The sequence below is a fragment of the Euwallacea similis genome, chromosome 12, assembly GCF_039881205.1.
Source record: "Euwallacea similis isolate ESF13 chromosome 12, ESF131.1, whole genome shotgun sequence".
Classification (NCBI taxonomy): Eukaryota; Metazoa; Arthropoda; class Insecta; order Coleoptera; family Curculionidae; genus Euwallacea; species Euwallacea similis.
The window spans coordinates 723,011-735,257 of record NC_089620.1 but is presented as its reverse complement, the minus strand read 5'-3'; the positions used below and the strand labels follow the sequence as shown (position 1 = coordinate 735,257).

The following is a 12,247-nucleotide window of genomic DNA, read 5'->3' as shown; positions in this document are numbered from 1 at the left end:
TTGTAGAATAAAAAGAAAAAATAATTGATCCAAGATTTGTATGTATGTTGATCGGTAAACGATTTGTTACATATTTTTTCTTAAATAAAGAATTACAGGTTTATTTTGGTGATACAGGCTAGTATCATTTTAAGGTTCAAAGCAAAACCATGAATTGCTAAATGATACCATCAATTGATCGTGCAATAGTGGCTAGCAGAAGGTCATTCATAGAAGTTTGTAGGTAATAAGCATTTCTCAAAGTGATGCCTCCCGCATATAGAATTGCTATTTAGAAACTAACTCTGTGCATGAAAGACCCGGAGGTGGTCGTAGGTATGTTACTCACTAAAAGCAAAATTTCTATATACTTGACAATTCGATAAAACCTTGCTATAGCAACACCAGACCTCTGAAGGAAAGTTATACATGCACTTGTAGTTGCCATTTCTTGTTCAATGCTAAAATAAATCATTTAATTTGGTTTGCGATGTGGTCAACCAATAAGACTTCGTCTGCTACAATATTAACACAGACTTCAATTGCAGTGAGCTGAACAACATATATTCTTACTCGATGGATTTTGGAGTTTTGTTCTTTTTTTGATAAGACCAGAATTTTCCTGGTAAATGATAGCCACCGAATTCCAGTTTGGACAAAGCCAGCAAGAGTCGCTCAACTTGTCCACGCTCTCCTCATGCCTCCTTTTGCGGAAGTGCGATGTTTTGAGTTAATATAATGTCCGACGGGCACATCAATTTGGTTCATGTACAAAGGATAATAACTGAAAATAGGTACATTCTAAATCCGTGTGTGTTAGACTATAGTGAGGTACAGTTGGTGACAGATTTGTCTTCATGTATAACAATGCCCATTCTCATTGTACCATAGCAGTAAATGACTACCTTGAAAGAAAGGGAATTTGTGGGTATTTGCAGTGTGCAGAGCGAGGTTCAGGCCTCGTGCATGATAGGAGGCTGGTTTTAAAACAATAATTGAGGGAACCAGTTGTAGTTTTCTTACTATTTATCTGTAGTATGTTTATATACAGATTTAGTATCATATTATTTTCCTATTTGGTCTAGATTTTCTTCCTCGATAGGGCTTCTAAGGTAGAACATGTCTGAAGACCACTTTTTGGTTTATGAAATTTTGTCCTCTGGCATTACCAAGTCATTAGCAACTGCAGTATTTTTAATTCCAGAGTGATGTGGCACGTAGGTTTTTTGTCCTTCAATATGTATAAATCGACTAATTTACCAGTCACCAAGTCATCTTCGAACAGGATTTTTTTGTAAATGATTTTGGGGCACAATCAAATTCTGGGCAATGCCTGCTTGTGGTTCTTTCTTTTTTCCTTTCCATCCTTTCCTGGCTGCACCCGCATACGTGTATGATTTCGAATCTACTAGCATGCAGCATAATGCATAGGTGCACTAGTTTGTACATTCCTGATGAGGCCAATAAGTAGAAACACAGGTTTTTATAGAGTAACACTGTGAGTGTTACTGTAGACGATGTAAATCCTCTATCAACTTCTACTTAAACCCTCATTCCTTTTGTGGACTTGCACTTTCCCTACGTTTACGTTTAGCCACTCTTCCATTAATTTTTTTTTTTGGGGGACGCGACTCCGAGGAAAATAAATCTTCTCGGTAAGATGTACTGGAAGCCCGTGCTTCCAACCTGCGTGGGATATTTACCCACTAAAAAAACCTGTGTTGTATAAGGAAATATTGGCCCGACGCCTTTAGATCCTTGATCTCTTCTTATGGGTCGCTTTGTTTTTGGCCTGAAGTAACAGACTCAAGCGGGACTATCGCTTTTTGCTCTATTATCTTTTTGATCTGGGGCGATTTTTTAGAAGATTAACTCCTTTACATCCAAAGTTTTCTTTTTTGAGAATCTTGAGTTTGAACCGAATGTGCTTCCTAGGCCTTTGGTTTGAAGTTCCCCGCCGATTTGGGGATTTTTCCGACCCTGTTTTTTGTCCTTTTATGTTTTATTTTCCATCGGCTCTTTTTCTTAGCAGATTGCCCGTTTAGAACGATGATGTTTTTGAAACCAAAAAAGCTTTTTTGATTTTACCCCTTCATCATGCAGGATGGATCTTCCATTAATGATATCTGTCAATTATTAAATCCTCGAAGGGAGAGCCTTCGCATCATTACAATCGAACTTCACACGGGTGAGTTCGCGACGAGAGGCCAACAATGCAGAAGACGAAGAAGAAGAAGAAATTTAAAGTTTGTTATGTATTTGTTTTGTTTTCATGAAAATTGTAAAATCTTCAAAAAAGAGCCGCTTTTTCTCTATTTGTGATTTTGGATTAAAACGCGTTATTACTTAAGTATAATGTTTTTTCGCTGTTTTAAAAGTTCTAGTTGTGATGGATATATGGTAAACAAGGACAGAAATCCGTAATGCCTTTGCCCCTTTAAATAAAAAAAATGTCTAATTTTTTGTTTCAAAAGGGGTAAGAAGGGAAGTTTTCATGATTACAATAACATCCCTATTTTTGCTACTATTCTTACCAAAAAAGTCAGGATTGTAATAGTTAAGAGCCAAAGACTCGGAATAACAATCTTTTGGTCATGACTTCACAACCATTGAAAGAAGGCAACTGGTGTTGTTGCTTATGTTATTAGGACTGATTAGAATACGAACGTCATGATACAAGGATCAAGGGGTCGTCCCTTAACTAGTTACATTCAGTGAAATCAAAATCTTGTAATACAATGATTTCCTGCTAGTACAATGCCCAAAAGGAACTCCGAGAAACTGTGTTGTGTTTGCCTTGGAAACACATTAAAACTGAATAAACTGGCTGTGAAAGATGTGAATGAAGTTACCCTTTGCACCAAGTTAAAGATCTGTATCCCTGAAATAGTAAGTATATTTGTTTTTATAATCTTGTTTAAACCCTTTTGAAGGAAAGCTTAAACTAGAAAAAAGTAAAGCTAAGAAAATATATAAGAAAAAACATAAAACAAGCTCAAAGAAAAAAACAATTAAGGACCTTTTGTGAATAGTTGTCAACAATGCTGTCAGCATTTTTTTACTGCACCAAGGTTCCGAGTTACACAGTGCAACTTTAGTTTTTCTTAAAGTCAGTGGCCGCCATATTCAATTTTTGCATTTTTTGGCAACTTCAAACTTAAATAATGTTTCTACAAAATGTAATGTTTCTACTTATGACATCAGTTTGGTGTTGTAGATTTTGTTAGAACTCGACTAAAACTCAGAAACTACTCACAAGGCAATTTATTGTATTATTAAATAATCCCACCCTAATCAAGTTTACAAATGAAAAAACTAGGTTGACAACATCAACCCGACAATTTAACCAAGTGTTAGGATGCAAGAGAACTATTTCTGTTACAAAGAAATTAGGTACTCAAAGCCTTGACAAACATCCATAGGCGTACCATTAAATAAAGGATGGCTATTGGCTATTCTACTGATTGGTTTATCTATCAATCAGCAAGAAGCATTTTTTACAGTAGTTCAGCAGCTGTGCTGCTTCAGTGAAAATATTGCAATGTTAAAATATAAATGTCCTTGAACAAACTGGCCATTTTGATAGCAAATAGTACCAAAATCTATTTGCTATCAGTAAAACTAATCCAAGAAAGAGCACTGCACACACGTGTAGAAAAGGGGTACATTACAAAAATATAATTTTCGCAATATTTCTCTTATTTGGAATCAGGAATTTGGACTTTCAAAATTTCAATGTTACTGCATGCCACTCTTACCAAAAAAGGTATATCTTGATCAAACTTGTATGACAACACATACTGTGATATGTGCCATATCAGTAAAGTTAAAAGTGGAAAGCCCATGGGTCCAATTTCTAGCATTAGATGTCTGAAAATACTTTTCTCTAATTAACGTAACAAAATTAATTTTAAAATTGTATCAATTGGCCTAATCTTCGATGCCCAACCATGAACTAAACAATTAACAAAAACAGAGGGAGGAGTAATTGAACCTGGATAGCATAGTAAGGTCCGAGCCTGATCTCTATAGGTACCGAAAATAGATATATTATGAACTAAGTAAAAAAATCATCCTAAAACAGCCACAAATATGTAAAGATTAACATAAACCAACCATACCGTATTACTGAACATACATACATACATTCATAAAAAAAAGCAATAAATCACAGGCGGAGCGTACCCTACAGAACTCTTTTGTGCCTCTGTTTATACTTGCCATGACTATTCATTAGTGTCAAATTAGACACTTTTTCCCCAAATAAACCAACCTTGTGCCTTTTACCGATTCCGAAATCGTATTGATGTGACTTAAATTTAAAACTTCCTTGTACCTGACCATTTCTGTTACATAACCACTTCTAATTCTTAAGAAGTATATTCACATATTTAGTTCAGGTTCTCAGCTTGGTGCATGGTTCCCTGCTCCAGTAATAAGAAGGCAGCAGAAGTGCTGTAGGTTTTTCCTGAATGAAAATGGTCTTCTCATCCTCCATTGGATCATGTATAGATGTTAAGGGAGGGTGGTATTGGCATACTTTATCTTGAAGAAATTCAAATTTTTGAGGTTTTCTTTGTAATCCTATTGAATTATCATTTATTAAGCTAAGACTTCGAGTTGTGTAATATATGCGCAGTAGAGCGTTTAGTTTCTATACATAGGCATCACTGGTTCAAGTGGAAACAGAATTGCAAGTGGGAGAAGGACCGCATAAAATTTAATACGCCTCTGACCAAGACCAACAAAGTGGATTGCGGTGCTAACGGTTACGTGGGCGGAGTCAGTTCAGTGTTACCAGACATCTCACCATTTCAAAATTTTTACTAATATAAGTTCTAGTGATGGATTAATCGGTTTTTTTCCATTTATTTACACTGCTGCTTTTTGCTCTGATATTTTTAAAAATTTCCATCGCCACGAAGACAGCGAAATCGATATTAATCTAAACCTCAAAATAGAGACCAGCCAAACTAACTCGGTCCACTTCGTTGGTCTTTGTCGGAAGCATAATAAACCTTGTGCGATCTTTCTCCTACTTGCACAATCCCCCTATTTCCACTTGAACTAGTAATATCTGTATGGTAACTCATCTTTAGTTCTCAGGGGTATATTTATTGATTAAATATTTTTTACTTTTAGGAATGGTCCGCAACATACAAAATTTGTGAACAGTGTTCAAAGCTTCTTGATATATCTTACACGTTTAGAGAGACCTGCCTTCAATCTGATTTCACCAGACAGCGAAATCATAATGACGTCCTTGATAAAATTAAACGTGAAGTTGAAAAGAGAGAAGATGACGAAATTGATAATATTTCAGGAGATATTCTAGGCGAAACTGATAATAAGTCAGAGGATGAAGATCAAGATGGTAATTCTTGTGCTTAAGTTTATTACATAGGTAATCATGATTGTTAAAAAATTAAAGAATGTGTCAAGATCGAGGATGGAGAGGATGATGACACAAATTCTGAATATGGAGAGGATAAAGACTCAGAATCTTATGCCAGTGAAAATGACGAAAAATTGGAGGGTCAAGAGTATGAGCCCAAAAGAAGAAAGCGAAAAAAGATATCAGAGTTCACATGTGAAAAATGTGATAGTGTATATAATTCCAGTATAAAATTAGTAAGCCATTGTGTCTCAGAACATGGTATGAAAAAACTGGATGTAAGGCCATTTGCTTGTGATAGGTTAGAGTACACTTTTCTACAAAAATTCAATCCTTACATAATATATTTGTAGGTGTCCTAGTAGATTTTGTAATTCTTCGAATTTAGTACAACACGTTAAATATCACGAAGCAATACGATCCAATATATGTACATACTGTGGCAAAGGCTTCATTACTAAAACCGATTTAAATATTCACGAAAAGCAGCATTTAAACAAGAGGGAGTATAAATGTGACGAATGCGGAAAATGTTTTAACACTCATAAGGATATTCGGTAAAAAAATATAATGTCGAAAGCGGATTTCAGCTAACCACGCAAGATTTTAGGTCCCATAAACTTGTAGTACATACAGATTCAAATAACTGGAAATATTGCTGTGAGATTTGTAACAAGCCGTTTCCAATTAAATCAAATTATGACAGCCATATGAGAAGACATACTGGAGATAAGAAATTTGAATGCCATCTTTGTCAAAGAAGATTTACCGATAAATGTGTGTTACAAAGACATATGAGGACGCACTCGAACGTTAGAGAATATAAATGTTCCCATTGTGATAGAGAGTACAAAGATCCTCGAGTCTTAAAGGTAAGTTTTCGTATAATATCTTCATTGCAAACATTCATACATTGGACTATTCAATCAGATAACTCTTGAAATGTTTCTCTTAAAGGTACATATGGCGAAAATTCACGCAATAGGCGTAGGCCAGATTAAAATTCCCGCCAAAGAAAAGAAGTATATTTGCCACATTTGCCCAAAATCGTATTACGCGAAGAACAAATTAACCCGACATTTGTACACTCATTCGGGGGAAAAACCTTTCGAATGCGAGGTTTGTGGCAAAAAGTTTAACGACAAGTCATACGTGAAACAGCACTTACGCAAGACTCATAATATGCTTGATGTCAAACAGGAAAATGCTGATATTTTGGTTGGAATTACGCACGATATTTTAAGTACCGGCGATGTCAATGTGGCGTTTTAAAGTGGAGCCAGTGTAATTCTGTAAAACTAGCAGAACAATATTCCGCAATATGAGACCAGTTACATAATAGCTATTTATTTAACCAGTTTATCACATTATTTGTTTACCGAGTTGATTTTTCTTTTAAAAGAAATGAATTAAACAAATGTTTTCTCTAAACGTTAAATACTTACTTGATTTTTTCATTGGAATTTTGGTGTTTTCTATTAAACAATAGAAAAATATGTAATCGCATATGGGTATTTTGACATTTAGATGAATAATTTTTTTTCCTAATTTCTCTTTAAATATATCTGGGCTGATTCTGGTACAGTTTAAGGTCCTTTTTATGCTCTGGTATGACCTTGATGCAACGTGAAGCTTTTCTCAATAACTATTAAGCCAACGGCAGTTGACTGCTCAGTCATTTTTAAAATGACTCCAATAAGAAATACTTGAGTCCAAAAGAACACAAGGATGTCACTGAGTTTAATTATACTTCACCAATGTGGAAGGAAACCAAATTTTTTTTTCAAATTTCAGGTTTATTTCTTGAAAACATTACTAAATAACGCATAATATATTAATATTAACCATCGGTACGTAGCGATACACCATCAGGACGATTTTCCATAAATACAACACTTGATTTACGTACCAGGCAGTATTTAATTTCCAGTGGACATGAGAATTATCTGTATTAAAAGAAAACTGCATTTTATCCTAATTAAATACCAAATTTAATGCAACTTACCCAAATATCACTATTCTGAATCAGATCCCGATTCTGATAGGCACAAATCCTCGTCCAAAGTCGTCAAATCGTGACCGTTCACTTTGCCAGAGGTCGTATTATTGTGGTTGTTCTTTATTTTGCCGTTATCGGGAGAATCACTATCTGAATCACTGTCGCTACTTGAGCTAGAGCTAAAATCGTTGTTTTGTGATCACAGCACTAAAATCTTATTAGGAACGTCAAATGTCTTACCTATCGCTAATGGTTCCCACTTGATTTTCATTAACACTATGATCGGATAAAGGAGACAGACTTTTGCCATTATTAACAGAAACGTTTGGAGCAAGCGCGGACAGCCGACTGTTCTGAGAAGCTTGCGATGGCGGGGGAGCTAGGTCTGCAAAATCGTCTATTCCGATCATTGGGAGACTAGCAAGGGTGCTGGAATTGTGTGACCTATAAAATGTCAACAATAATCTATTACTATCTTATTTTATGAGTAATAGTAGTATTATACCACGGTAGTTTTCTATTTAGTTGATCAAACTCCTCAAAATAATATAATAGGCAATAGTAAAGAATTAATTACTCATTTGATCCAAATGATTCTCGGGACCGTCCTGGACTCCTCTGATTAACCATGCCGGCATTAGGTGACGGGTGGCTTGGACTAGCCCTCAAAGGAGAATGTTTGGGCATCAACTGGGTAATTGGCCTATCAGGACGGCGACTACTAGTCGCCACGCGGGTTTTACTAGATACTCGATGTCCCACAACGTTTGGAACGGGAGAAGTACCCGATCGTGTAGAGTTGCTCACTCCTGCTCCACTGCGATCATTATTTGCCGATTGCGCTCTATCTGGTACTATTTTAGAAATTAAATTACTATGTTAGCAGCAATTTAGAGTGGCTATTTACTATTGTTTTTCTAGCTGTTTTCAAGTCAATAACACACATGATTAGAGACAGGAGACAGAGAAATATATATAAATAAAATATATCATTTTGGAAAGTTCTGAAAGCTACTAACCTTGCGATAGAACAGTCTTGTTAATTTCACTCCTAGTTTTCTTAACCTGTATGTTACATGCCAATTTTTCTAAAGTAATTTCCCCAGTAACTCGATCAATAATAAGAACACATTCCTTTGTGTATGGTCTCTGTGATCCCTTAAAAACAGTCCGAGTAGTTCCAGCCCCATCTGTAGATAAACAATAATATCCTTGTGATATTCTTTCAGCTATAATAATCAGAAATTTATGCATAACACATTTGACAGGATAAGGCTATTATGAACTTTTTATAGTCAGCCAATTGTATTGTGCATTCTTTCGCCATGTATCGACAATATCAAATAATGAAGTGCACAGAATATATTTTCCCCCTAAAATTAATAAGCATAAAAAAACTTTCCATATCACACAGGGTGGGCTCTTAATACATGTTTAATCTATGGCTTTATGAAGGGTCAGCAATTAACAGAGTTTGAAAAATGCATGATATTCAGATGTCACAGGGCTACGGTCAACTGTAACATCATTGGAAACCATTCTCACATACATAGTACCTAATTATAATAAAGCAACTGCTATCTCAAAGGGTCAAATATGAATCCAAAATCAAATGACATAATGAATAATCCAGTTGAACCTGAGCTAGTAAGCAGCATATTAATCAACATGCTAAAGTAGGTAAATCATAGTAATACATAGATCCAAAACTATGATTTATAAGAAAATGTGTTATCCAAAAATACTCTCACATGTTCTTACAAATTATGTTTTATCCAACAATAATCCAATGAATGCATAATAGTAAATATCAAATTAACCCTTTATTGCATGGGCACTGAAGGGTCCATAAAGCTAGAAAACTATGTAAGAATTACAAGAATTGTAAATAGCAGGAGTACTTACCTAAATGTGGAACAGTAACAGTGACTTGGTGATTGTCTCCCACATCAACTGTTGCCTTTTTGTTAAGGTCTACTGATGCTGGTTTAAAATCATCTAAACAAACCAAAATGTTCCAAATTACTATATTATTTGTTCTATTGTTATATGTACTTTAATCTGCTTTAAGCCATATGCAATTCAGGATACATTAAATTAAGGTAAATGGGCGCAATTTAATGCTCATTTAGAGTGTGTTTTAAGATAAAAAAAAGGTATTTCCTTCAAGACAATATATATAGTTTTTATTGGGCTCATATTATAGACCCCATTTACTTGAGAAACTTTGAAACAAAGCAATTAAAAATTCTATACTTACATCTAACTGTATGAAAGGCCTTAGATTTTGGATTGGTAAAACTTTGTCCTATTTTCAACACCCTCTCTTCGGTTCCCAGGCCTAGTCGTTCTGCCATATTTTAACAGATTAATTCATTTCCTGGAAAGTGTCAGGGCTGAAATAATATTTGTCTCATTTAATGCTCAGAACCTCAATAACAAAGATATGTGGAAACGTCCATACCCGGATTATCTGATCGCAAATTGTAATTTTATTTTCCAAAACTCTTACATTTCTGGCACCATTTTAACACTAAACACTTAACGCACAAGACAAGACAAACGACCTACGATGAGGCGATTTCGATTGATTTTGGTTAGCCACTAGTGTGAAGTTGGTGTGAAAATGGTAGTCACCTTTATCGTCGTGTTTCTATGTTATTTGGATCACTATGTAGTATGCAGTGGGTGCTACTCATTCCCACTAGAAAAAAGAAAAAGAAAAACTGACACTGACAGGTATGTGTCATCCGTCGTTGGTCGGTTCTGTCATTCTGCCTATATACTTGCTGAACTCGTTATATTCCAGATATTTTTATATTAATTTTTCAATGAAAATATTTTACGTTTAGGTCCATGATGTAAAAACAACGAGAAAAATCTTAAAGGAAAAAATAGAGATCTTTAAAAATGGTTTAGGTAATGCAGACAAAAAATTAATGGACACGGTAGGTGTTCCACGCCCCACAAGTAAGCCGTCATAAATTTATTAGCTCTTAAAAGTTAGAGATAACTTCTGGGTATTTTCAATATTATTCTCACTCATATTTTATTTATCTAACAGAAATTTAAACTTTCCCTTTTGTCACATTTCGAACATCTCTTCTTAGGAGCTAAACTTTTAGACAGACAGACTTTGTCCAAGATTAGATGTCCAAGAACTAACCTGATAAATACAACACCTGATCTACACTAAATGCACTACAACTTATTAGCTTTAAAAAATTAACTAAAGCCACCCAACACAGATTTCTTCTTTTGTAAACATACCAAAACACAATTTTTTAAAATCATATAAGAAAATGCATTAAAGTGTTTAAGCAATTTTTGGATTTTAAAATATATCACTAATTCTCAATTCATTTAAGTTGAGAAATATCTATCATTGAAAATTAATAAATGTAGTTCAAGTTTACCAGTGTTCAATTTCTCCTTGAATCCTAATGAATCCCTCATGTATCCATACACTTACAAAATATCGGCTTAGATCACCCAACATAGTGGCATCCCACAAAGAAAACATCAATATCATAGTTAAAGATGCAACAGCAGAATAGGGCCATGTAGTGCTGTTAGTGTTCCTAGACTATTTCACTTTTTCTTCCTTTCTAGTTATTATATCCCTGTATAAATCATTTTTTAAAAAAAGAAAGTTTTAGTCTATTAAAGTGAATTTCAGATCATGGTTTCTCAAAAACTTGGAGATATCTCAATTTTGCACATTTTTGCAAACATTCATATGTCTATGTTTTTGTAAATTGACAATGATAAATTGTAAATAATAACACTTAAAAAATCAAGAAACTATGGAATTGTAACAAACAGACGTAGATATTCAACTTCAAAAATTTCCACATCATTTGCCTCAAACACATAGTGGTTTTCAATTTTCAGTAACATTTTTTTATTTACTTTAAAATGCTTCCCTTATTGATGGATCCTTTGAGAATTTGCCTTTAGTGCAAGGCCCCAATTAAAAGTGGAATTACAGTCAATATAAATATGAAATTATATTAATGTCGCAGTTATTACTTCTAGATAGTGTTTATTGCTCCAAGTACCTCCAGGCAGGAGAAGTTGCCAGTGAACTTGTAGCCAAACTTGGTGAAATTTGTTAGCAATACAGTTAAGTTACTTTGTGATTTACATTTTCGGTTTCGTCTCGTTTCAAACTTGTATTGTTTACCAGAATTTTTACCTTATTAATTACCTTTTTCTGAATTTATTTTCGGTAAAATAATTATGGTAATTTTCCTTCACTATAATGTCAAGAAATTTTCCAGATTAGCGTTTTACTAGATCTTATCTTAAAAAATAAAAATCCAACTAAAGTCCCGTTTTTTTAAATCTTTGCAATTCAAAATTAATAATCTCATTTTTTACAATTTTTTGTCATTATAAAAATAATAAAGGATCTTATCAGTTTCAATGAGATAATCCAGAGTTATCAATGTAAAAAACGGATATCAATTAAATACACTATATAGGATTAATTCAAATTATTGGTTATTTATGCAACAAGCGATCTAAAGCCTTTTTTATTCACACAAATGCAATAAAACATAATTATATATAATGTTTATATTTCAATATTATGTTTTATTCTAGGTGGTTAACTTTTAATGCAGGTAAACTACAAATGGGTCAGTATATTCTTATTTATGCTGATCAAGTGAATTGCGAAATCAAAATCGTGTGCCTACTTTAAATTCGTACAATGTCAGTAATTTTAATCAAATTGTTCAGTGAAAATCATCACGATATCTGATTCTAGGAAAAGATCAACATCGCACGAATAAGATTAGTAGCCATTATTGGATTTTTGATTTGACATTTGACAGATTAACCTGGCAACGTCAACTGACGATTGTCGT

The 12,247-nt window shown here is 34.1% G+C and overlaps 2 protein-coding genes across 4 annotated transcripts; one reads left to right on the top strand and one right to left on the bottom strand.

Annotated features, from left to right (window-relative positions):
• The first annotated feature begins 2,268 nt into the window (after positions 1–2,268).
• Positions 2,269–6,878, top strand: LOC136412663 (zinc finger protein 2-like). Its single transcript, XM_066395801.1, has 6 exons — positions 2,269–2,868; positions 5,122–5,353; positions 5,411–5,675; positions 5,728–5,931; positions 5,985–6,246; positions 6,332–6,878. Exons 1-6 carry the CDS (start codon positions 2,737–2,739, stop codon positions 6,644–6,646), a joined length of 1,410 nt encoding a protein of 469 aa, XP_066251898.1. The 5' UTR covers positions 2,269–2,736; the 3' UTR covers positions 6,647–6,878.
• A 280-nt stretch (positions 6,879–7,158) lies between these two features.
• On the bottom strand, positions 7,159–9,986 carry Eaf (ELL-associated factor). Of its 3 annotated transcripts, none has more exons than XM_066395748.1 (8): positions 9,838–9,986; positions 9,634–9,753; positions 9,279–9,371; positions 8,393–8,563; positions 7,951–8,227; positions 7,614–7,817; positions 7,380–7,552; positions 7,159–7,320 (listed from the first exon to the last, which is right to left on the bottom strand). In XM_066395748.1, the coding sequence occupies exons 2-7, from the start codon at positions 9,728–9,730 to the stop codon at positions 7,390–7,392; spliced, it is 1,005 nt and encodes a 334-aa protein (XP_066251845.1). In that variant the 5' UTR covers positions 9,731–9,753; positions 9,838–9,986; the 3' UTR covers positions 7,159–7,320; positions 7,380–7,389. The 3 variants fall into 3 exon arrangements, with proteins under 3 accessions (XP_066251845.1, XP_066251844.1, XP_066251843.1); XM_066395747.1 differs by having other exon boundaries at positions 9,634–9,769; positions 9,886–9,977; XM_066395746.1 differs by having other exon boundaries at positions 7,160–7,320; positions 9,634–9,769.
• Between the last annotated feature and the right edge of the window lie 2,261 nt (positions 9,987–12,247).

What these genes read in the sequence shown, in the direction of transcription:
- LOC136412663 (XM_066395801.1), top strand. Translation starts at nt 2,737, where the DNA reads ATGCCCAAAAGGAACTCCGAGAAACTGTGTTGTGTTTGCCTTGGAAAC. An exon ending in AGATCTGTATCCCTGAAATA is followed by an intron (nt 2,869 to 5,121) that starts GTAAGTATATTT and finishes TTTTACTTTTAG; the next exon opens with GAATGGTCCGCAACATACAA. An exon ending in AGGCCATTTGCTTGTGATAG is followed by an intron (nt 5,676 to 5,727) that starts GTTAGAGTACAC and finishes ATATATTTGTAG; the next exon opens with GTGTCCTAGTAGATTTTGTA.
- Eaf (XM_066395748.1), bottom strand. Translation starts at nt 9,730, where the DNA reads ATGGCAGAACGACTAGGCCTGGGAACCGAAGAGAGGGTGTTGAAAATA. An exon ending in GGCCTTTCATACAGTTAGAT is followed by an intron (nt 9,372 to 9,633) that starts GTAAGTATAGAA and finishes TGGTTTGTTTAG; the next exon opens with ATGATTTTAAACCAGCATCA. An exon ending in CAAGACTGTTCTATCGCAAG is followed by an intron (nt 8,228 to 8,392) that starts GTTAGTAGCTTT and finishes TTTCTAAAATAG; the next exon opens with TACCAGATAGAGCGCAATCG.